This window comes from Barbus barbus (assembly GCF_936440315.1).
Source record: "Barbus barbus genome assembly, chromosome: 42".
Classification (NCBI taxonomy): domain Eukaryota; kingdom Metazoa; phylum Chordata; class Actinopteri; order Cypriniformes; family Cyprinidae; genus Barbus; species Barbus barbus.
In genome coordinates this window covers 520,504-542,821 of record NC_136720.1, presented here as the reverse complement: position 1 = coordinate 542,821, position 22,318 = coordinate 520,504, and the positions used below count along the sequence as shown (strand labels likewise).

General features: G+C 39.7%; 1 protein-coding gene across 1 annotated transcript in view; it reads right to left on the bottom strand.

Moving 5' to 3' along the window:
- The window catches only part of LOC306861601 (NACHT, LRR and PYD domains-containing protein 3-like), a 149,951-nt gene that overhangs the window by 75,493 nt on the left and 52,140 nt on the right, over nt 1-22,318 (bottom strand). The window contains exon 8 of the mRNA XM_079403973.1: nt 11,387-11,560. Within this exon, the coding sequence (XP_079260099.1) occupies nt 11,387-11,560 (174 nt within the window). The remainder of the gene's footprint in view (nt 1-11,386; nt 11,561-22,318) is intronic.

The window sequence follows — 22,318 nt, the reverse complement described above, 5'->3', positions numbered from 1 at the left end:
ATCTTTACTTTTAAAGATGAATGCAACCCAGGTTCAGCAAGATATGAAGATAGTTGTTTGATTTGAGTTGACAGCTGATCTGGTGTTTCCGCATGGTCCAAGGAAACCTCCGGGGCTGCTTTTGACGTCATGCGTGAGGTCACTGGGAATGTCCTTCAGTGGTAGGTTGGCTTCTCTGTGACGTAATGACACTCTTAGGAAGTTTGTTTGGAGTTCTTACGGCTTTAGGTGTTTAAAGTTTCTTTGCTCGGAACTTGGAGGCATGTGTGGATCCTTGCCAGATGGTATATGGCTGAGAGTGCTCAACAGCGCAATCAAATGATGAAGCCGAAGTTCAAGCAAGTCAGGGAGCGAGCAAGCTATGAACCAAGCTTTTGTGTCCATTTAAAATGACCCGATTTGGGATCCACCCACGGACGACTGACCCAATCGGATTCTTCCTGTGGGGCGGAGCCCCGCCCCACACGGCTTCTTTCCTTGCATACATTATCTGCTTTGTTATTTTGTCACATGAAGAAAATATCGAAAGCAGATTTCTATACGTGTTGTAATCATACATTATGATGCTAAAAGTTAACTTTCATCCGCACAAACTTCTTGTCAATGAAATCGACTTTCGTTCAACATCAAACATTAGGTATTTGGCATTCACAAAGCACATACCTTAATTTTATATACTTCATGGTTAAGGCATCGATTAAAATATCTTACATTCTAAATCACACCAAGCATGTGAAACTAAACACTATGATCTGTTTGCAGGGAACCATTATACATTCAAAAGATTACAAAAATACCATCGGTTCCAATAACACAGCAAGCTTATAAATGACATAAAATACAACCTAAATATACAGTATATTGTCTCTCGAGTATATTGCTTTAATAGCAGCAGCGATTATTAATTGTCCTTTTGAAATACTTTATAAAAGTTTGATGATCTTTGTTCTGCCAAAGAGAAGAAAAGGCACGTTTCTTGGAATTCTGGGGAGAAACGGGAGGTGTCCGGGGTTATGAGACTGTCACTTTGGGTGTGTATCTGTAAAACTTAAATGCTCAATCTCGTCGTAAAACCGTCTTCCCCTTGGAGATAAAATCATTGAATTACGTGTTAAGCGGTCAGGAGATCATGTCCAGATCCAGAGGTCTTTGTCCTGTTTCTGGCTGAATTATCTTTAAGTGATAAGAAACTACAGTGAGGTCCTGTTCTTAATTTTTTTTTTAGAAAAAATAGTTTTCCTCAAATTTCTCCTTGTTTGTAGAAGTCTCCTGAGATAAGGAGAGCAGGGCAGGAAGCTGGTCAGACAATTGGGCGCGGTGCTGGTCGTTTATTAATTTTATTACTTGCAGACGGTGAAGAGCAGACTTCTTAACTTCTGCAAAGGAATGTGCCGTCTTGAAATTATTTTGTGTGTCTTCAATAAGGTTCTACGCTTTCTATCTGGGAAGAAACTCACAATTACCACCGAGCCACATCTTTTGGAGTTAATCACCCTTCAAACCCAGAAGAACTTGAAGAACTCCAACATCACCAAACCTTCCAACCATCAGAACTTTCATCCGAGACTGCATCCGGACACTCGTTCAATGACCAAAGGCAATGCAAGTATCGTACATTTAACTAAACGAAACAAAGGTTTAGTACAAGTTATATACCCCGTTATAAACGGTGCTGATGGTTTTACTCAGGTGGTTTAACTGACTCTTTTAATAACTTCATTCTCCGGTTTCCTGATGATTTAATCCATCAACTCTCATTTGCCCTTTTCCCCATGTATGAGTGATTGTATGTTTGTTTGTTTGTTAGATTAGTTTATGTTAGTGTTTACTTAATAAAACTCTTATGCACAAATTACATGAGTTTCTGATTCTGCTTTGCATATAAATGTCCCTTTACGATTTCTGATCCTTACTACATGCTCTAATGCATTAATACTTTGTATTACTCTGTGGCCACGAAAATATCCTTTCTTAGAGTTGATATGAATTTACACGGAATGTTCGCTGGACGAACAGATTAGATGATGGCAATTTAATTCTGCTACAGTTATTACTGTCAGCCGATATAAATAATTGTAATTAATCATAATTAATTTTAATTATTTATATACAATTCCCTTCTGAGCTAATTTTCTACAAAAGACTGCCACTGATCCTAATGATCTAAATAATTAGAGGACTATTTCTTACTTTTACTTACTTTACTTTTGTCATTTAGCAGACGCTTTTGTCCAAAGCGACTTACAAATAAGAAAAAGTAACTAAAACTAAAAAGTTACAACTCTATAAATACTATCTACCCACATATTTAAGAAAATAAAGAAATTAAATAAAATTAACACATGCATATAACAACAACATTTCAATAATAAACATATCAATGAAAAAATTAAATAAAAAGCTACTACTATCCCTTGCCGGTGTCCCTGCCCGGTGGAGTCGCACGGTAGAGTCGATGGTCTTCACACTAAGAGGGCTTCACACGACGACTGCCGCGACCGCTGCCGCGGTATAATAACCTTTATTATACCAAACCAACAAATGATCATTTCAATTCAGCTGGACCCACTTTCCTGTTTATCAACTACAAATGGCCAAGCAAGTGCACACACTGACAAGATACACGATACAGTACGAGACCAAACGCGATTTCAGCAACTCTCATCCTAGTAAACAAAATAAGCGTTTCCTAGCAACGGCAAATGCGCTAAACACTGAGACAAGTAAATACACTTACGAGCTGATTTTAAACTTCCGCTGATAGACTGCTTCTCTTAAAGACCACTTCATTACACTGCCTTCTGCTGGCGCTTGAACCCACTTTCCTGTTTATCAACTACAAATGGCCAAGCAAGTGCACACACTGACAAGATACACGATACAGTACGAGACCAAACGCGATTTCAGCAACTCTCATCCTAGTAAACAAAATAAGCGTTTCCTAGCAACGGCAAATGCGCTAAACACTGAGACAAGTAAATACACTTACGAGCTGATTTTAAACTTCCGCTGATAGACTGCTTCTCTTAAAGACCACTTCATTACACTGCCTTCTGCTGGCGCTTGAACCCACTTTCCTGTTTATCAACTACAAATGGCCAAGCAAGTGCACACACTGACAAGATACACGATACAGTACGAGACCAAACGCGATTTCAGCAACTCTCATCCTAGTAAACAAAATAAGCGTTTCCTAGCAACGGCAAATGCGCTAAACACTGAGACAAGTAAATACACTTACGAGCTGATTTTAAACTTCCGCTGATAGACTGCTTCTCTTAAAGACCACTTCATTACACTGCCTTCTGCTGGCGCTTGAACCCACTTTCCTGTTTATCAACTACAAATGGCCAAGCAAGTGCACACACTGACAAGATACACGATACAGTACGAGACCAAACGCGATTTCAGCAACTCTCATCCTAGTAAACAAAATAAGCGTTTCCTAGCAACGGCAAATGCGCTAAACACTGAGACAAGTAAATACACTTACGAGCTGATTTTAAACTTCCGCTGATAGACTGCTTCTCTTAAAGACCACTTCATTACACTGCCTTCTGCTGGCGCTTGAACCCACTTTCCTGTTTATCAACTACAAATGGCCAAGCAAGTGCACACACTGACAAGATACACGATACAGTACGAGACCAAACGCGATTTCAGCAACTCTCATCCTAGTAAACAAAATAAGCGTTTCCTAGCAACGGCAAATGCGCTAAACACTGAGACAAGTAAATACACTTACGAGCTGATTTTAAACTTCCGCTGATAGACTGCTTCTCTTAAAGACCACTTCATTACACTGCCTTCTGCTGGCGCTTGAACCCACTTTCCTGTTTATCAACTACAAATGGCCAAGCAAGTGCACACACTGACAAGATACACGATACAGTACGAGACCAAACGCGATTTCAGCAACTCTCATCCTAGTAAACAAAATAAGCGTTTCCTAGCAACGGCAAATGCGCTAAACACTGAGACAAGTAAATACACTTACGAGCTGATTTTAAACTTCCGCTGATAGACTGCTTCTCTTAAAGACCACTTCATTACACTGCCTTCTGCTGGCGCTTGAACCCACTTTCCTGTTTATCAACTACAAATGGCCAAGCAAGTGCACACACTGACAAGATACACGATACAGTACGAGACCAAACGCGATTTCAGCAACTCTCATCCATAAATCTCATTTCTAATCTCCCTTTTATTAAAAAAATACTTTAAAGAACAGTAGCAGCTCAACCTGAATCACATCTGCAAAGTAATGACATTTATGAGCATTTTCAGTCAGGCTTTCGACCCAAACACACTACAGAAACCGCTCTTGTTAAGGTTATAAATGATCTTCTCCTAGCTGCTGATTCTGGTCTTCTGTCTATTCTTATTCTTTTAGATATTAGTGCTGCCTTTGATACTATTAGTCATTCATTATTATTGGAATGGTTGGCTTGCATAGGAATAGCTGATAATGCGCTTCTTTGGTTTTCATCTTATTTAAGTGACAGAAAACAGTTTGTGCAGATTTAGAATACACGTTCAGATCCTGTCTCAGTTACTCATGGCGTTCCACAGGGGTCGGTGTTGGGTCTGCTTTTATTCATTATTTATATTCTACCTCTTGGTCATATTTTTCATTCCTATGGTATTAATTTCCATTTTTTACGCTGACAACACAAGTGTATATTTCTACAAGACATAATGTTTCTCATCCCCCTCCTGACCTTACTAAATGTTTGCATGTAGGGCTGGGCGATAATTCGATAACGATAATTATTGCGATATAATTTTCCTTGATAAAACGATATGAAGAGTTCAATAAATGTTCGATATACTGTTTATGTGCCAATTTCCTGTGCCAACAACTGGTCTACTTCCTGGGTCTGTCACGCTGCTAGGCCTGTGCAGAGCCTGTGACATCACGGGTGTGGTGAGGAGTGTCAGGCCACCGCAGCTGGCCTCCAGCTTTGTTGCCTTCGCTGCTCTCTGGAGGTCTACCATTGTGGATTGGACTCTGTGGCCATTCACCTTGGCCTGCCTGTCTACAAGTCATTCCCTGCCTATTGTTTGGACTGTGTTCACTCTCCTCCTTCCCTTCTCTCGTCTTGTCTGCAAGTTTGTCTAATAAATCTGTTAATTCTCACTCTGCATTTGAGTCCTCCTTCCAGATCCCTGACAGCTAAACTGCAAGCTTACCGGTGTTTTCAGAAAGACAGCGCTTTTATCCACAGTGGAGAGAGAGCGCGTGCACATGGTTTCCAGGCTGACAAAAATAATTAACAAACTTAGCAGATCTGTATTCTATCTATATTTCAGTATTACGCAAGTGTGAAGCTCCGTTTAGAGAATTACGTCTTTTTATATCAGGCAACCCTGGTTATGTTCCTCTGTGGCCAGATTAAAACTTATTGTAGCCTGTATATTATACTCTATTCATTATTTTCTTAGAAACCTGTCACTTTTCCACTCCATTTCGAACGCTGTTCTTTTATTCAAATCAAGTGCAGTCCACTGTTGTGCACGTGCTGCTGAATCGATACAGAAACAACTGTATCAATACCATGATGCCGTAGGGGCGTAAGCGGATTCAGGCACATCCTTAAAGGGAATTGTAAAATATTGTTGATTTATTAGTAAGTTAGTAGTTAATAGAAAACACTTATTTGAGTCAGGACTACCCATAGTAAGGACTGGAGTGATTTAAAAAAAAAAAAAACTCAAAATACTGGTGCGTTTGATGTCCAGTGTGCACAAAGAATTGATGAAAAAATTGTCACTAAAAATCGTTAATCGATTTTTGACCAAATCGTGACCCCCAAGAATCATTCTGAATCGAATTGTGAGGTACCGAAAGACTCCCACCCCTACTAAAAATGGGTCAGAGCTCTTAATTTAGCTTTCATAGTTTCCCAAACTATAATTGATGAATCAGGGAATACGAGAGAATACACCTTTTGAATACACACAGAAATGAATAATTTACTGAAATCTGGATGTGAATCATCATTCCCTCCACCATCTCTGATGTAATTAGACGAGTCTTTTTGCATTAAAGCTGTTTCATTCTGGACTGCTTGGATTTAAAATGATCTGATCGTAAGCAGAAGAGTGGAAACATAACTCTTGCAGCTCTACTTTCTTCATTCACTTGAGTCAGAAAAGAACTGGTCCCCAACTGAAACTGGTTTCTCCCAAGGATTTTTTTCTCCATTTCTATCACCTGATGGAGTTTGGGTTCATTGTCACTGTCAACTTCTGGCTTTTTTAGTTGGAGTCTGAAAGTCAGTTAACTTATCAGAAATGTATCGAAATGACTGCACTGACAAAAGCTATCAGATGAGAACAAACTTGAACTGACTTAAGCTGCACTGTCATCTTCTGAAGAGCTGCTTTACAGCTGAATCGCATCCTGCAACATCGGCACTAGTATTGAACTGAATTGTAAAAAATCCTATAAGGGGGACTTGGCCTATTTTATGGTGTACTGTTGTTTCGTGCTCCATGTGTTTTTCTCTCCATTTTCCTCTTTGGCTTCTCCCACTCATCTCTTTGACAGGAAGCTGATCACAGAAGCAGAGAAACATTTTACAGAGTAAAGTCTGTCTTGCCCAGCTTTTTTGTTGAAACTGTTGTGTATCTTATGGTTGAGTGTGAGCTTCTGACAGGACGTGGCGAAGTCACGTAGCCTGTGACAGACAGATCATTAACAGCTGGTCTATGTGGTAATTACAGGACATCGGTCAGGACATCCAAACATTTGTTTCGATCATTGACCTCAGCAGCAACATTACATGGCTGCTCGCTTTAACATTAACCTAGAAAAATGAACGCTATTGAAGTGTTTGTGCGGAAGCAGAACAGTAGCGCACTGCACTGCATGACAGTTAACTTGGAGGTGCTGTTGCGATCCTTTGCATTTAATTTAAAATACTCTGTAATTTTTGCTCATACAGATAAGAGTAATGCATCTTTCAAAACGGAATCGTCTTTCTTTTATTGCTGTCCACTCACAATAACAAAACGTTGTTCTTTTGTAAAATAATGAAAGCAAAGAGGGTACACTTTCTGCCATCTAGGTTTCTGTGAACTTGAGCATGTCAAAAAAAAAAAGAACCAAACCTTTGTGCTTGCCTCACAGACATGAAAAAGAAAGCGGAATGTCTACTTTTAAATGAACCTATTCAAATGGAAAACAAATATTTTGAGATTATGTAATTCGTATGAAACGTGCACGTCTACTGTGGAGATGACGAGTCAGTGTTATACATTAATAATATGTATATATGCACACATGGATAAATAAGTGTTATACATTAAACGAAACTGTTAAGTGTCTACTTTTATTTGTGTACACTCACAATAACAACAAAACTGTGCTTTTGGAAAAAAAAGAAAATAAACAGGGTACACTCTCTGTCTTCTCTGTCTCTGTGAACTGCTTTTAGAAATGTGTCACTAAAATGAACTGTAACTTTGCGAATACTCAACACAGACATGGAAGTTATATCCATAGAAAGCTTGAAGTGTCTACTTTTAAATTAAGAATCAAAAACAAACATTGTGTGATGAAGTAATCCGTATGAAACCAACACGATGTTCAGTCTTTAACTCATTATCTCTAATGCAATCCCGCACCCTCGCGGCTCACTCCGTTCATATGTAAATATCCACATGAGATGCGTGCCCATGTAAACGCCCAACATAAACAAAGTGTGAGGAGATCGTTCATCGCGGCTACTGTTCGTTTCTGGAAGAAGACACGCTGAGTAAAGGCAGGATTTCCCTCAAAAGAAGAACAAGATTTCATCCAGTAGAGGAGATCAATCTGATGAGTAAGTAATGTTTATTTTTTGCATTAGTTAGTGTTATTGTGACACAAACTTGAACACATTTACTAGTTGGGTTTTTCCCCAAACTACAACATAAATTCTACCCATCTAAGAATGTTTAGACTATGTTTATTATTAATACTCTGTTTACAAATAGGTTTAATAGCGTGCTAAACAATAATAGTTTCTCAGATATAAAATATCCTTTTTTTTAACGATACAGTAGTACAAAGCAGGCGTGAGTCTATGGCTGCAGAATCATATCATAGGCTACTATAAAATCATACATATTCTACTAGGCTATATGACTACAAAATCATAGTTGGGTTTTTCCCAAACTATAATTCCTGACTAAAATGTTTGAAATAGAGTAAAACATTTTGAATATGATGGGCAATTCATTGTATTTACATTTCTTACAGCGTGATAATGTTTTCATGCCCTATATAAAACAACAAAAGTAATATGAATGTATACTGTAACACGATGAATGCTACGAGTCTATTCAGGACATGTTTATTATTAATAGCCTACTCTGTTTAAAAATTTATTTTAATAACGTGCTAAACAATAATAATTGACTTCTCAGATATAAAACGTCTTCTCTTTTTTTACGATTGTAGTAACCTGCGTGAGTCTATGGCTACAAAACATAATGTATGTATATGTACAGGTCCTTTTAAAAAAATTTGCATATTGTGATAAAGTTCATTATTTTCTGTAATGTACTGATAAACATTAGACTTTCATATATTTTAGATTCATTACAACACAACTGAAGTAGTTCAAGCATTTTATTGTTTTAATATTGATGATTTTGGCATACAGCTCATGAAAACCCAAAATTCCTATCTCAAAAAATTAGCATATTTCATCCGACCAATAAAAGGAAAGTGTTTTTAATACAAAAAAGGTCAACCTTCAAATAATTATGTTCAGTTATGCACTCAATACTTGGTCGGGAATCCTTTTTCAGAAATGACTGCTTCAATGTGGCGTGGCATGGAGGCAATCAGCCTGTGGCACTGCTGAGGTGTTATGGAGGCCCAGGATGCTTCGATAGCGGCCTTAAGCTCACCCAGAGTGTTGGGTCTTGCGTCTCTCAACTTTCTCTTCACAATATCCCACAGATTCTCTATGGGGTTCAGGTCAGGAGAGTTGGCAGGCCAATTGAGCACAGTAATACCATGGTCAGTAAACCATTTACCAGTGGTTTTGGCACTGTGAGCAGGTGCCAGGTCGTGCTGAAAAATGAAATCTTCATCTCCATAAAGCTTTTCAGCAGATGGAAGCATGAAGTGCTCCAAAATCTCCTGATAGCTAGCTGTATTGACCCTGCCCTTGATAAAACACAGTGGACCAACACCAGCAGCTGACATGGCACCCCAGACCATCACTGACTGTGGGTACTTGACACTGGACTTCAGGCATTTTGGCATTTCCATCTCCCCAGTCTTCCTCCAGACTCTGGCACCTTGATTTCCGAATGACATGCAAAATTTGCTTTCATCCGAAAAAAGTACTTTGGACCACTGAGCAACAGTCCAGTGCTGCTTCTCTGTTCAAAAGTGGCTTGACCTGGGGAATGCGGCACCTGTAGCCCATTTCCTGCACACGCCTGTACACGGTGGCTCTGGATGTTTCTACTCCAGACTCAGTCCACTGCTTCCGCAGGTCCCCCAAGGTCTGGAATCGGTCCTTCTCCACAATCTTCCTCAGGGTCCGGTCACCTCTTCTCGTTGTGCTGCGTTTTCTGCCACACTTTTTCCTTCCCACAGACTTCCCACTGAGGTGCCTTGATACAGCACTCTGGGAACAGCCTATTCGTTCAGAAATTTCTTTCTGTGTCTTACCCTCTTGCTTGAGGGTGTCAATGATGGCCTTCTGGACAGCAGTCAGGTCGGCAGTCTTACCCATGATTGCGGTTTTGAGTAATGAACCAGGCTGGGAGTTTTTAAAAGCCTCAGGAATCTTTTGCAGGTGTTTAGAGTTAATTAGTTGATTCAGATGATTAGGTTAATAGCTCGTTTAGAGAACCTTTTCATGATATGCTAATTTTTTGAGATAGGAATTTTGGGTTTTCATGAGCTGTATGCCAAAATCATCAATATTAAAACAATAAAAGGCTTGAACTACTTCAGTTGTGTTGTAATGAATCTAAAATATATGAAAGTCTAATGTTTATCAGTACATTACAGAAAATAATGAACTTTATCACAATATGCTAATTTTTTGAAAAGGACCTGTATATACACACACATACATACAGATGCTCCTGATATTAACATGGTCACAAATGGGTTTTTTTTTGGGGGGGGTTTGTATTTCAGATCAGATACCTGCACCACAGATGAATCCTGCTGACTTTCAGTCTCTTCAAACTGTTTTCCTCTGAGAGCACTGTACCAACATCAGATGTTCAACTACACTGATATTCTATGGTAAAACAAGAACCTTGACTACTGATTGTTTTTTTTTGTTTTTTGAATCCATGGAAAGAAGCAGAAACACTTAAATAACACATGTAAATATCAGGTATGATTTACTTGTTGAACAGAATCTGTTTTCAGGAATGACACAAAGTCTGTTCACATCTCTGTGGTTAGATCAGTGTGCACAATAATGTGTCTTTGACCTTCATTATGTATGTTAAGATTATACTGTGTTGTAAATAAAATACAAATAATACAAAATAATAAAAAAATCTCCTCACATTTTGTCTTACCTGCCTCAAAGATACAGTCACACTGATGGGCTATTATGGGAGGGCCCTTTGTCTCTCAGGTGAGAATCACTTAATATTCAAGGCCATTGCCGCTCCCTTGCATATAGGCTTTCGATCACAAAACATGTCTTTAAAAATGTAAATCAATATATTGTTTTCTATGTAGAAGTAAGCAAGATGATTTTCACATAATTTTAAGATGAATATTCTAGCCTACAAGACTGATTACTCAAAAGTCGTATTCAGAACTATTCAGTGTGTTTTATGGCCTTATTTCAGCTCAATTTTCCCCCCAAAACCTACCATGCAGAATTTTTCTAAAAAATGCAAACATATACATCAGTCTTGCTCACATATTATCATAGCACAGTTTGTGTTATGTTGGCCAATAGTATGTTATAAGTAGCTGTTATAAGCACAAATGTCAGGGCATGTCAAAACATTGTAAGGGCCCCAAAATCACCTCAGACCCCAGAGGGTTAAAGTTAGGGCTTTGTTCCCCTTCATTTATAAGTTGTTAATGTTGGCAACACAAGTTATCGTTTTGAATATGTTTGTTTATACCTTTTATGGAGGCTGAATGGTGGTGGCTGCTAGTTTTGTTGTATTCTGACTGCTTGCTCCCGTTTTTGTGGCCAGGGAGTTAAAATACTGTTTTGTTTTAAAAAAAAAAATTCTGAGCAGTTTGGTTAAGATATTACTCCTCAGACTAATGCTTTTTTTAATCCTTTATATTGTTGCATCCTCTAGAAACCCTTAAGAATCGTTTTGATGTACAAAGAGACACTGAAAAGTTTAAACAATAAAACCGAAAAACTCTTCCTGATTGACATACTTGAGTTTGTCCAGTATGCAGTTTGGATCCTCCAGTTTTTCAGAGAGCAGCTTGACTCCTGAATCTCCTGGGTGATTGTAGGTCAGATCCAGCTCTATCAGGTGTGAGGGGTTTGAACTCAGAGCTGAAGACACACAACCACAACCTTCTTCTGTCACCATACAGCCGGACAACCTACAAAACATACAGAAACAGTCCACATGACATTAGTTTGTTTGTTGTGTAAATCATCTTTTTGTTTTAAACTGATTATTCAGTGAAAACAATTGTTCACATAACAGATCATTTTACACTCATTTAGCATTATCAGGAAGAAACAAGTATTTCCCCAAATCATTGGATATTACACATCTTGCATTTAACCCTCTGGGATCTGAGGGTGTTTTGGGGCCCTGGATAAATTTTGATATGCCCTGACATTTGTGTTTTTTTCAGTATCTTAAAAAAAAAGATTAATGGCTAAAGTCTGATAACACTGTATTCAGCACAAACTGGGCTACTATAATATGTGAGCAGCATGAAAGTACATATAGCTAAAACTGTGTTTTTGAGAAAACAATGTTTATGCATGGTTAGTGAAAAACAATTTTTTAAGTCACTGAAATAAGGCCAATTTTTTGATCAGTTGACCAGCTCTCTGCCAGGTGACAGTTTATAGTTCTTGAGAGTATGGTAGCTCTCATTGCATGGCACAGACCTACCCCAAACTGACTGCACCTGTACTGTCTGCCGGCGGCACTTAGAGCACGCGCGATCAGAACAAACGGCGCAATCTGGCCAATTATCAGAGAGCAACAGCTCTCCTATGGACACTACGACCACGTCCACCCTGTCACCCCCATCCCAGTTGGGCAAAGTGTTGAAATGATCACTTGTTTGTGCTTTGTGAACGATCGCTCCTTGTGTGGTGGCACCATTGTGCGGAAAAGATGTACCGGGAGAAGCGCGATCATTAGACGACCGATCGTCATTTCCAAAAGGCAAATATTCCCCTTCAGAGTCAGAATCGTCGAATGACATTTGCAACACATCCTCACAGTACAACTTTTTATTAGACACTTGGCGATTTTCTCTCACAAATCTCACAATTTACTCATACACTATGAACTGAACTGCTTCCGCATTAAAGACACGATAGCTCACTTGCTCTGCTATTTCCTCGAACAATTTTGGTCTAGAATCGAAGTACTACATGTCTGCCATCTAGTGGAAGGGAATACAAATGAGATATTACTACAGCCTATTTCATGAAGTATGACGTCTTGTCGCAATTTTGCGACTTTGATGCTTAGAGGGTTAAATACAAAAGAAAATAAGATGTTAGATCTATCACACTATTGTCACAGACACTAGTGCAATACTGCTCCTGAAATCTTATGTTGACAAAGTAGTGAAAGAAAGATAATATTTAAAAACAAAGAGTATAACTTGCAACAAAAACTCTAGGCTACAAGATCCAGTTCTCAGAAGTCTTGTGAACAAATGTTCTGTATACGTTTTATGGCCTTATTTCAGTGATTTAAAAAAAAATAAAAACATTCAGTTTTTCACTAACCACGCATAAATGTTGTTTTCTCAAAAACACAATCATGTACATACATGTTGCTCACAACTTATTGTAGCCCAGTTTGTGCTGAAAACAGTGTTATCAGACTTTAGCCATTTATGGTTATAAGCAATTGAAAAAAAGCTCAAATATTAGGTCATGTCAAAACTTCTCCAGGCCGCCAAAACACCCTCATACCACAGTGGGTTAAATTACTCTGTCTTTTTTGGTCGTACAGATAAGAACAATACATCAATTAAATTTGTAAAGGGTCTACTTTTATTTGTAAAGGGTCTACTTTTATCTACATTTATTTACTTTCATACACTAATGATAACAATAAAACTTTTTGCGTTTGTAAAAAACAAACAGGGTGCGCTGTCTGCCTTGTTGGTCTCTGTGATCTAGAGACATGTGAGATATTTCTATAGAAAGCTTGACATGTCTACTTTTTAAAGAAGTAAGTCTTATCGAAAACAAATATTCTCTGATAAAGTAATCCATATGAAACCAAAGTGATGTCCAGTGTTTCCCATCTGACATAATTTTCTCTATTTAGATCATGCCCACGAGCTACTTTCACTTTTTATATTATAATAGTCCATGTGAGGTAAACGCCCACATCCTCCGTAAACATAGCAGTGAGACTTTTCTTCAAGTTCATCTCAGCTACTGTTTGTTTCTGGAAGAAGACGCGCTGAGAGGAATAAGCTTTGGATTTACCCCAGAAAAAGAAGGAGATGCGACTGGTGGCTTGGTCCAGCGGAGGAGATCATTTACCTGAGTAAGTCCTTCTTTTATTAGCCTACTTGCATTAGTTGTTACATGTTACTTTGACAAAACTTGCAGTTGAGATCGGGGTACAAAATAACGCGGGGTTAGTTGTAACCATAACCAAATTTATGGTATTTACTAGTTGCCATATCAACACTAATCAGAATGAGCTTTAGAATCAGAATCAGAATGAGCTTTATTGCCAGGTATGTTTGCACATACGAGGAATTTGTTTTAGTGACAGTAGCTCCACAGTGCGACAGAATGACAGCAACAGGACAGGACACAGATAATAAAAAATAAAAATAATGTACAAATATACAAAAATGGACAATGTGCCAAATAGCACAAACACAATATACAAAATAGACAATTCAGTATGTACAGGTATGTTAGGTGCAAATTTTAAATGTAATAAGTATGTCTGTAAAATAAACATAAAAAGTATGATAGTGTTGTGTGTTTCATGTTTATTGTTAAAAGTTCAAGTGTTCATGAGATGGATTGCCTGAGGGAAGAAACTGTTCCTATGTCTGGTCGTTCTGGTGCTCAGAGCTCTGTAGCGTCGACCAGACAGCAACAGTTCAAAGAGGGAGTATGCTGGGTGTGAGGGGTCCAGAGTGAGTTTACCAGCCCTTTTGCTCACTCTGGATAAGTACAGTTCTTGGAGAGTGGGGAGGGTTGTACCAATGATTCGCTCAGCAGTCCGGACTACCCTCCGTAGTCTTCTGAGGTCAGATTTGGTAGCTGACCTGAACCAGACAGTTATTGAAGTGCAGAGGATGGATTCAACGATGGCAGAGAAGAAATGTTTCAGCACGTCCTGTGGCAGGTTGAACTTCCTCAGCTGGCGAAGGAAGTACAACCTCTGCTGGGCCATTTTCACAATACAGTCAGTGTGAATATCCCATTTCAGGTCCTGAGAGATGGTGGTGCCCAGGAACCTGAATGACTCACTGCAGTCAAAGTGCTGTTCATGATGGTGAGTGGGGGGGGAGTGCAGGGGGCTTTCTCCTGAAGTCCACAATCATCTCCACAGTTTTGAGCATATTAAGCTCCAGGTTGTTAAGACTACACCAGACAGCCAGCTCCTTAACCTCCTGTCTGTAAGCAGACTCGTCACCATCCTGAATGAGGCCAATCAGTGTGGTGTTGTCTGCAAACTTCAGGAGCTTGACAGAGGGGTCTTTTAGATGTGCAGTCGTTGGTGTAGAGAGAGAAGAGCAGTGGGGAGAGAACGCAGCACTGAGGAGCTCCAGTGCTGATCGTACGGGTGCTGGATGTGTATTTTCCCAGCCTCACTAGCTGCTGCCTGTCTGTCAGGAAGCTGTTGATCCACTGGCAGACGGAGGTGGGCACGGAAAGCTGAGTTAGTTTGGGCAGGAGGAGGTTTGGAATGATAGTGTTAAAGGCCGAGCTGAAGTCCACAAACAGGTGTCTCACATAAGTCCCTGGTCTGTCCAGGTGTTGCAGTGTGTAATGCAGTCCCATGTTGACTGCATCATCCACAGACCTGTTTGCTCTGTAGGCAAACTGCAGTGGGTCCAGTAAGGGTCAAGTGATGTCCTTCAGATAAGCCAAAACCAGTTTTTCAAATGACTTCATGATCACAGATGTTAGAGCCACAGGTCTGTAGTCGTTAAGTCCTGTAATCTTGGGTTTATTTGGGATGGAAATTATGGTGGAGTGTTTGAAGCATGAGGGGACTTCACACAGCTAGAGTGACCTGTTGAAGATCTGTGTGAAGATGTGGGCCAGCTGGTCAGCACAGGATTTCAGACAGGCTGGTGTCACACTGTCTGGGCCTGGTGCCTTCCTTCTCTCGTTCTTTTTGAAAACCTGGCGCATGTCATCTTCTCTTATCTCCAGTTCAGGTGTGGGGGAGCGGAGGGATGCAGGAGGTGTGAATGGAGTTTTTTCAAACCTACAATAGAACTCATTAAGATCGTCTGCCAGTTGTGGTTTCTCCACAGTGCTGGGGGATGGTGTCTTGTAATTGGTGATGTCTTTCAGACCTTTCCACACTGAAGCCGTGTCACTGGAAGAAAATTGGATCCTTAACTTATCTGAATAATTCCTCTTTGCCACTCTGATCTCCTTTTCCAGTGTGTATTTGGCCTGTTTATACAAGACTCTGTCCCCATTCCTGTAAGCATCTTCTTTGGCCTGACGGAGCTGTCTTGAGTTTTGCAGCGAACCACCGTTTGTCGTTGTTATAAGTTAGCTGAGTCCTGAGGAATGCACATATCCTCACAGAAATTGATATAAGATGTTACAGTCTCTGTGATAAATACCCTGTGATGTTTGTACTGGCTATTGTATACAGGCCACCAGGGCACCACACAGACTTTATTAAAGAATTTGCTGATTTTCTATCTGAGTTAGTACTGGCTGCAGATAAAGTCTTAATTGTTGGCGATTTTAATATCCATGTCGATAATGAAAAAGATGCATTAGGATCAGCATTTATAGACATTCTGAACTCCATTGGGGTTAGCAAACACATTTCCAGACCTACTCATTGTTGTAATTGTACGTTAGATTTAATACTGTCACGTGGAATTGATATTAATGGAGTGATGATATCTCTAATCATTATCTAGTCTTATGCTATTCTCCATACAGCTAAAGCTGTAAATTCTACTCCTTGTTACAAATATGGTAGAACCATCACCTCTACCACAAAATACTGCTTTGTAAGTAATCTTCTTGACTTGTCTCAATTCCTCAGCGAATTCAATAGCTCAGAAAAACTAGATGTTGAAACAGAGACTATAAACTCTCTCTTTTCTAGCATTTTAGATACAGTTGCTCCTTTAAGTTTAAGGAAGATTAAGAAAAACAGTCCAACACGTGGTATAATGAGCACACTCGCACCTTAAAGCCACAATATGTAAGATTTTTTTATTAAAATATCCAAAAAACACTAGAACAGTGTTATATATTTTGCTGACTTGTGTGCTTACATTATCCTAAATGTTATGAAGAATGTATAAATCTAGAGAAATAAGCCATCTTAAATAGTGTAACGGACCGTGTACTTGCGTCACCTGTCAATGACATCATACACCCTCGATTTTCTGTTTTTATTTTGTAGAAAACATGGAAACCCCAAAGACACTATAATATGTTAGGCATTTTATTAGACAGGTGCCAAATGAACAGAGGAGCATTATAACAGAACTTTCAGCACACTCAAATGTATCTAGTATGATAAAAAAGCAATGCTTTTTTCTACATATGCAAGGAAGGAGTGGAAGCAGTCAACTCTTGCATAATAAAAGCTCAACTGCTTTCAAGCCATATATCGTGCTAGTCCTTCATTAGTAATCGCTCCAGCATCCACGTTTCGCTTCCACAACTTTTAGCCCCACCCTGCTTCATACTACAGTGACCTTAATAAGTCTTTAATACATTAGCTCATCCATGGACATGATTTCTGCCCGAGTTAAATCGGATTGAATCGACTGTGGGGATGAAGACAACAACTCCCATGATTCCACACTCAATCATGGCATCATCAAACTATGCCTTCGTTTCTGTTTGTTTTGAATATGCACCCTCTAGTGGCGAAAACGTACATATTGTGCCTTTAAAGAGAGCAGCCCGGAAAATAGGGCACGGCTAGAAGAAAACAAAACTAGAGGTATTTCGTATTGCATGGCAGGAAAGTACTTGTACTTATAGAAAAGCGCTAAAGTGGCTAAAGTAACGAAAAATAAAGCATCAACAGATGCAGACATTTCCCAGCAGCACAGCAGTAATGACTTTATAAACTTCTTTACTTTCAAGATTGATTCTATCAGAGATAAAATTCTAACTATGCAGCCATCAGCTACAGTATCGCACTGTAGATCTTCTGAGGCACAATTCCACTCATTCTCTGCTATAGGAGAGGAAGAATTGTATAAAATTGTCAAATCATCAAAACCTACAACATGTATGTTAGACCCTATTCCATCTAAGCTGCTAAAAGAGGTGCTTCCAGAAGTCATAGATCCTATTCTGCATATTATTAACTCGTCAATGACATTAGGATATGTCCCCAAAACCTTCAAATTGGCTGTTATTAAGCCTCATATTAAAAAAAACTTGATCCTAGAGAATTAGTTAATTGCAGACCGATCTCAAATCTCCCTTTTCTGTCAAAAATAATAGAAAAGGCAGTATTCTCTCAGCTATGTTCCTACTTTGAGAGAAATGGTATCTTTGAGGATTTCCAGTCAAGATTTAGACCATATTATAGTACTGACTTACAAATGACCTGCTCTTATCATCTGATCATGGTTGTATCTCCCTGTTAGTGTTACTGGATCTTAGCGTTGCATTTGACACTAATCGACCACATCATTCCTTTGAATAGACTAGAAATTTATGTTGGCATTAGTGGAATTGCATTGGCATGGTTGAAATCTTATCTGACCATCATCAATTTGTAGCAGTGAATGAAAAAGTATCATATCATTCACAAGTGCAGTATAGAGTACCACAAGGCTCAGTACTAGGACCATTGCTTTTCGCGCTTTACATGTTACCCTTGGGAGACATCATCAGGAAACAGAGTGTTAACTTTCACTGTTATACTGATGATACTCACCTCTATATTTCTTCACAGCCCAATGAAACATATCAATTAACAAAACTAACAGAATGCATAGTTGATATAAAAAAACTTGATGAATAGTACTTTCTTACTGCTAAATTCTGAAAAAACAAAGGTTCAGTACAACTAAATTTTGTGAGTTGTCGCACTGGTGCGACCACTGCGTTGCCCAACTCTTAAGTTACGTGTGAGAAAATTAAATGGCAAACAAAACTTCCCAGGTTACGTATGTAACCATGGTTCCCTGAGGGAACGAGACGCTGCGTTGCAAATAAAAACAGAGCTGCCCTGTGGAGAAGGGTGGACCAACTGCTTGTGTGCTATGATCCCCCTAAGATAGGTCTTCCAGCTTCTAAACAGATCCTCAGCTGGTGGATAGTTGATGCCATTTCTATTACCTATGAGTTGTCTGATCTCCCCTCACCTTTGGGGGGTCAAGGCTCACTCAACTCAAAGTGTAGTGCCCTCCAAGTCCTTTCTGGCAGGTGTGCCTATGCAGGACATGCGCAACACTGTGGGATGGTCCATCAGATTCTAGATTTGCGAGCCACTCCGGGCTTTTCTGTTCTCTTGCCCTAGCTGTGTTCTTCTTGGCAGAAATAGTCTAATGTTATTACATTATTAATTTCAGGGTTTGTACTACCTTTTGAGAGAGATATCCAAGCACTTTTCAGGGATTGTGCAACCTTTTGCGAGAGAAATTCAAGCACTTGAATTGATTTAAACTTGCCTTGAAAAACAAACTTTTGTTCAATTTGAAACTGAATCACACATAAAAGGCCCTATCATATACCTAGCGCAATGCGGCTCCAGTCGCGCAAGTGTTTTTTGCAAGTTTCGGCCCCACGCAGTTACCATTTTCATGTCCTGCGCCATGTTGTTTAAATAGCAAATGCATTTGCACTGCTTATTACACACACAGGGACATGCAGCAGCACACAAACATGCCAAATATAAAAAATTAAAGGATTACAATGTAAAAGATTATTCTCATATAGGCTACATTAATATAAAAATGCCAACATGTCATAATGGATAGTCATTGCATGTATCAGAATTAGTTCGGTCTTTGCGCTTGTAAATTCTTCCATGTAAATAACAAATCCACCATGGCGCAAGCACAACTGGCTCTTAAAGGGAATGGGAGATGAGTCTCTGATTGGTTTATTGCACATTATGGCCAAAACACCCATTATTCATTAAGAGAATAGGGACAACCCTTTTAGACCATGCGCCAGGCGCGCCGGTCGTTTTTCCCATCGTTAAACTAGCTAAAGGGGATTCGGACACACTCTAAGTGCACCTGCGCCATGCGCTTTAGACCATGCGCTTATATTGTTAAAATAGGGCCCAAAGAGTGTTCCTTTTTATAAGTTATCGGTCTGTTACATAAAATACTATAGAAGAAGGTACATTTAATAAGTAGAATATATTAATTTTCTATATAAAAAAATTGTACGTTACTGTTGTTAATAGAAATAAATTTTGTATGCTTGCCAACTCAAGCTCAGTGCTTCACTGTCAAATGTGTATTACCAAGAAATGTGTAATAAACGTGTAATATTATTAGTAACTGTCACTGCACAGGTAGAGGAACACACCGTGTAAACAGGGGTCTGGGTCCAAACGCAGGTCTTTATTAGCTTAAAGGCATACAAAGTAGAAACCACAACAGAAACAAACACAGATATAAGAATCTGAAAACAGAAACAGGGACACAACTTAGTGCTTGCATCCGTCCACATATAAACGACTAATAATCCAGCCCAGAGAGGCGTGGGGAAGGACTATAAATAGCCATCAGGATGGGCAACAGCTGTGTGTGTGCGAGTAGGTGCACAGGTGTGTGGAGTTAAGGTAAAGGAGACTGGGAGGATGGGCGATGGTGATCTCTGGTGGTGAGAGGGAGAAACACAGGGTCAGGACCCCTGACAGTAACTGCACTAATAACTGTAAAACTATAGTATTTTATCATTAAATTATAATTTTTTTAATACCCCCAAACCACCCCCAGCTCTACCAAATCTGCTCCTGGCACCACCATCTGTAGAACTTAGTGGCACTGGTTCTTATTCCGAGGTCACCATAGCCACCAGATCCAGTCCATATGCAGCCCAAATAGTGGATTAGCACCTAGAGATGACCTCTACAGCCCTGAATGTCTGCGGAGAGCATGTCAAACTAGATGCGCCCCAGAGACAGATCCCCTCCGAAGATCTTGATGTCCATTGACACAAGACCACGGGAACCAGACAAGACCTCAGCACAATCTGACTTTGTTGCATCCTGGAATTAAACTTCTGGTTTGGTCTGGCCAGAGGAGAACTGGCACCCCGACTGAGCCTGGTTTCTCAAAGTTTTTTTTTCTCCATTTCTGTCACCGATGGAGCTTTGGGTCCTTGCCACTGTCGCCTTTGGCTTGCTTAGTTGGGGACACTTGAATGATTGCACAGACACTTTTGGAAGAGAGCTTAACTGGATAACATCACTGAATCGTCAATGAACTGACTTTAGCTGGAAAATTCACTTTCGGGGGCGTGGCCTCCTGCTGACCCTGTGTCTCGCTGTTGTCGTGGCGTTTGTGGTTTATTAGTTTTTATTTGCTGTTTTTATTTGTTGTTTGTTGCTCTTTTTAAATTTGAATGTACCATGAATGTGTTCGTGATCTGTGTGGTCGCGGCGTTGGCGGGAGTGGTGCTAGCGGGCGAAGCCTTTGAAAATCGACTGGCGTTACTGGTGCCGAAGACTTATTCGAGAGACTTCTTGCTGTCCTTGCAACATAAGAAGAACTGTGCGGCGGAGATGGAGATTCCATCAAGCTTGTGTCTGCATAAAAGGAAAACAAAGAAGAGAGGTTCGATGGGAGGAATTCGCAACAGACTGCGGAGGCGCGGACGTTACCATCCACTCACGGTGATCACACTGTCCAATGTCAGATCTCTCAGTAATAAGATGGATGAAGTTGCACTCTGAGTTAAACGAGAGGAGGAATTCAGGAGCAGCAATCTCATCTGCTTTACGGAAACGTGGTTAAATGAAAATCATAATGCGGACATTGAGGGATTCACCACAATCCGAGCTGACAGGGATAAGGTAAAATCACGGAAATCTGTTGGTGGAGGACTCTGTATATATGTTGATAAAAAGTGGGCATCGCAGTATACTGTAATTGAACAAACATGCACCCCAGATTTTGAAACATTGGGTGTATCGTTAAGACCTTATTATCTGCCGCGGGAATTTGGCCGAATAACCATACTCCTTGTGTATGTACCGGGACCTAATAATGGCAGCTGAGCACATTTCTGAGTGCTTTAATAGGATCCTGACAAAGTCGGCAGATCAACCAGTGTTTATACTGGGGGACTTTAATACTCTTTTATTAAGTGAGACTCTCCCGAACCTGCAGCAATATATTGATTGCCCAAACCGTTTCTCTCGCACATTGGATCTGTGTTATGGTAACATTGAGGATGCATATAGGGCAATATGTAGAGCACCTATTGGCAGATCGGATCATAATGTAATCTATTTACTGCCAAAATACAGACAACGTGTTAGAAGTGAGAAATCGGTGGAAAAGAAAATCCAGGTTTGGAACAAGGATAAAGAGGATATGTTAAAGGATTGTTTTTGCTCTACAAACTGGGATGTTTTCTTCGGTTCAAGCAGAGATCCTCATGAACTAACAGACTGTATCACTTCTTATATTCAATTCTGTGAAGAAACTGTAATTGATACTAAAGTGGTTAAAATCTTTTCAAATAACAAGCCATGGTTTACTAAAGATCTGAAGAAATGCCTTAATGAGAAAAACACAGCCTTTCGTGGAAATGACTTTGAGGGGTTTAAGATAAAAAGAAAGGAATTAAGAGCTATGATACAAAAGGCAAAATTCGATTTTAAAAGTAAGGTTGAGGATCGTTTAGCAAATCATGATGCAAGGACTGCTTGGCAAGGGTTAAATAAGATGATGGGGCGTGATTCAAAAGATGTAAACAATGACATT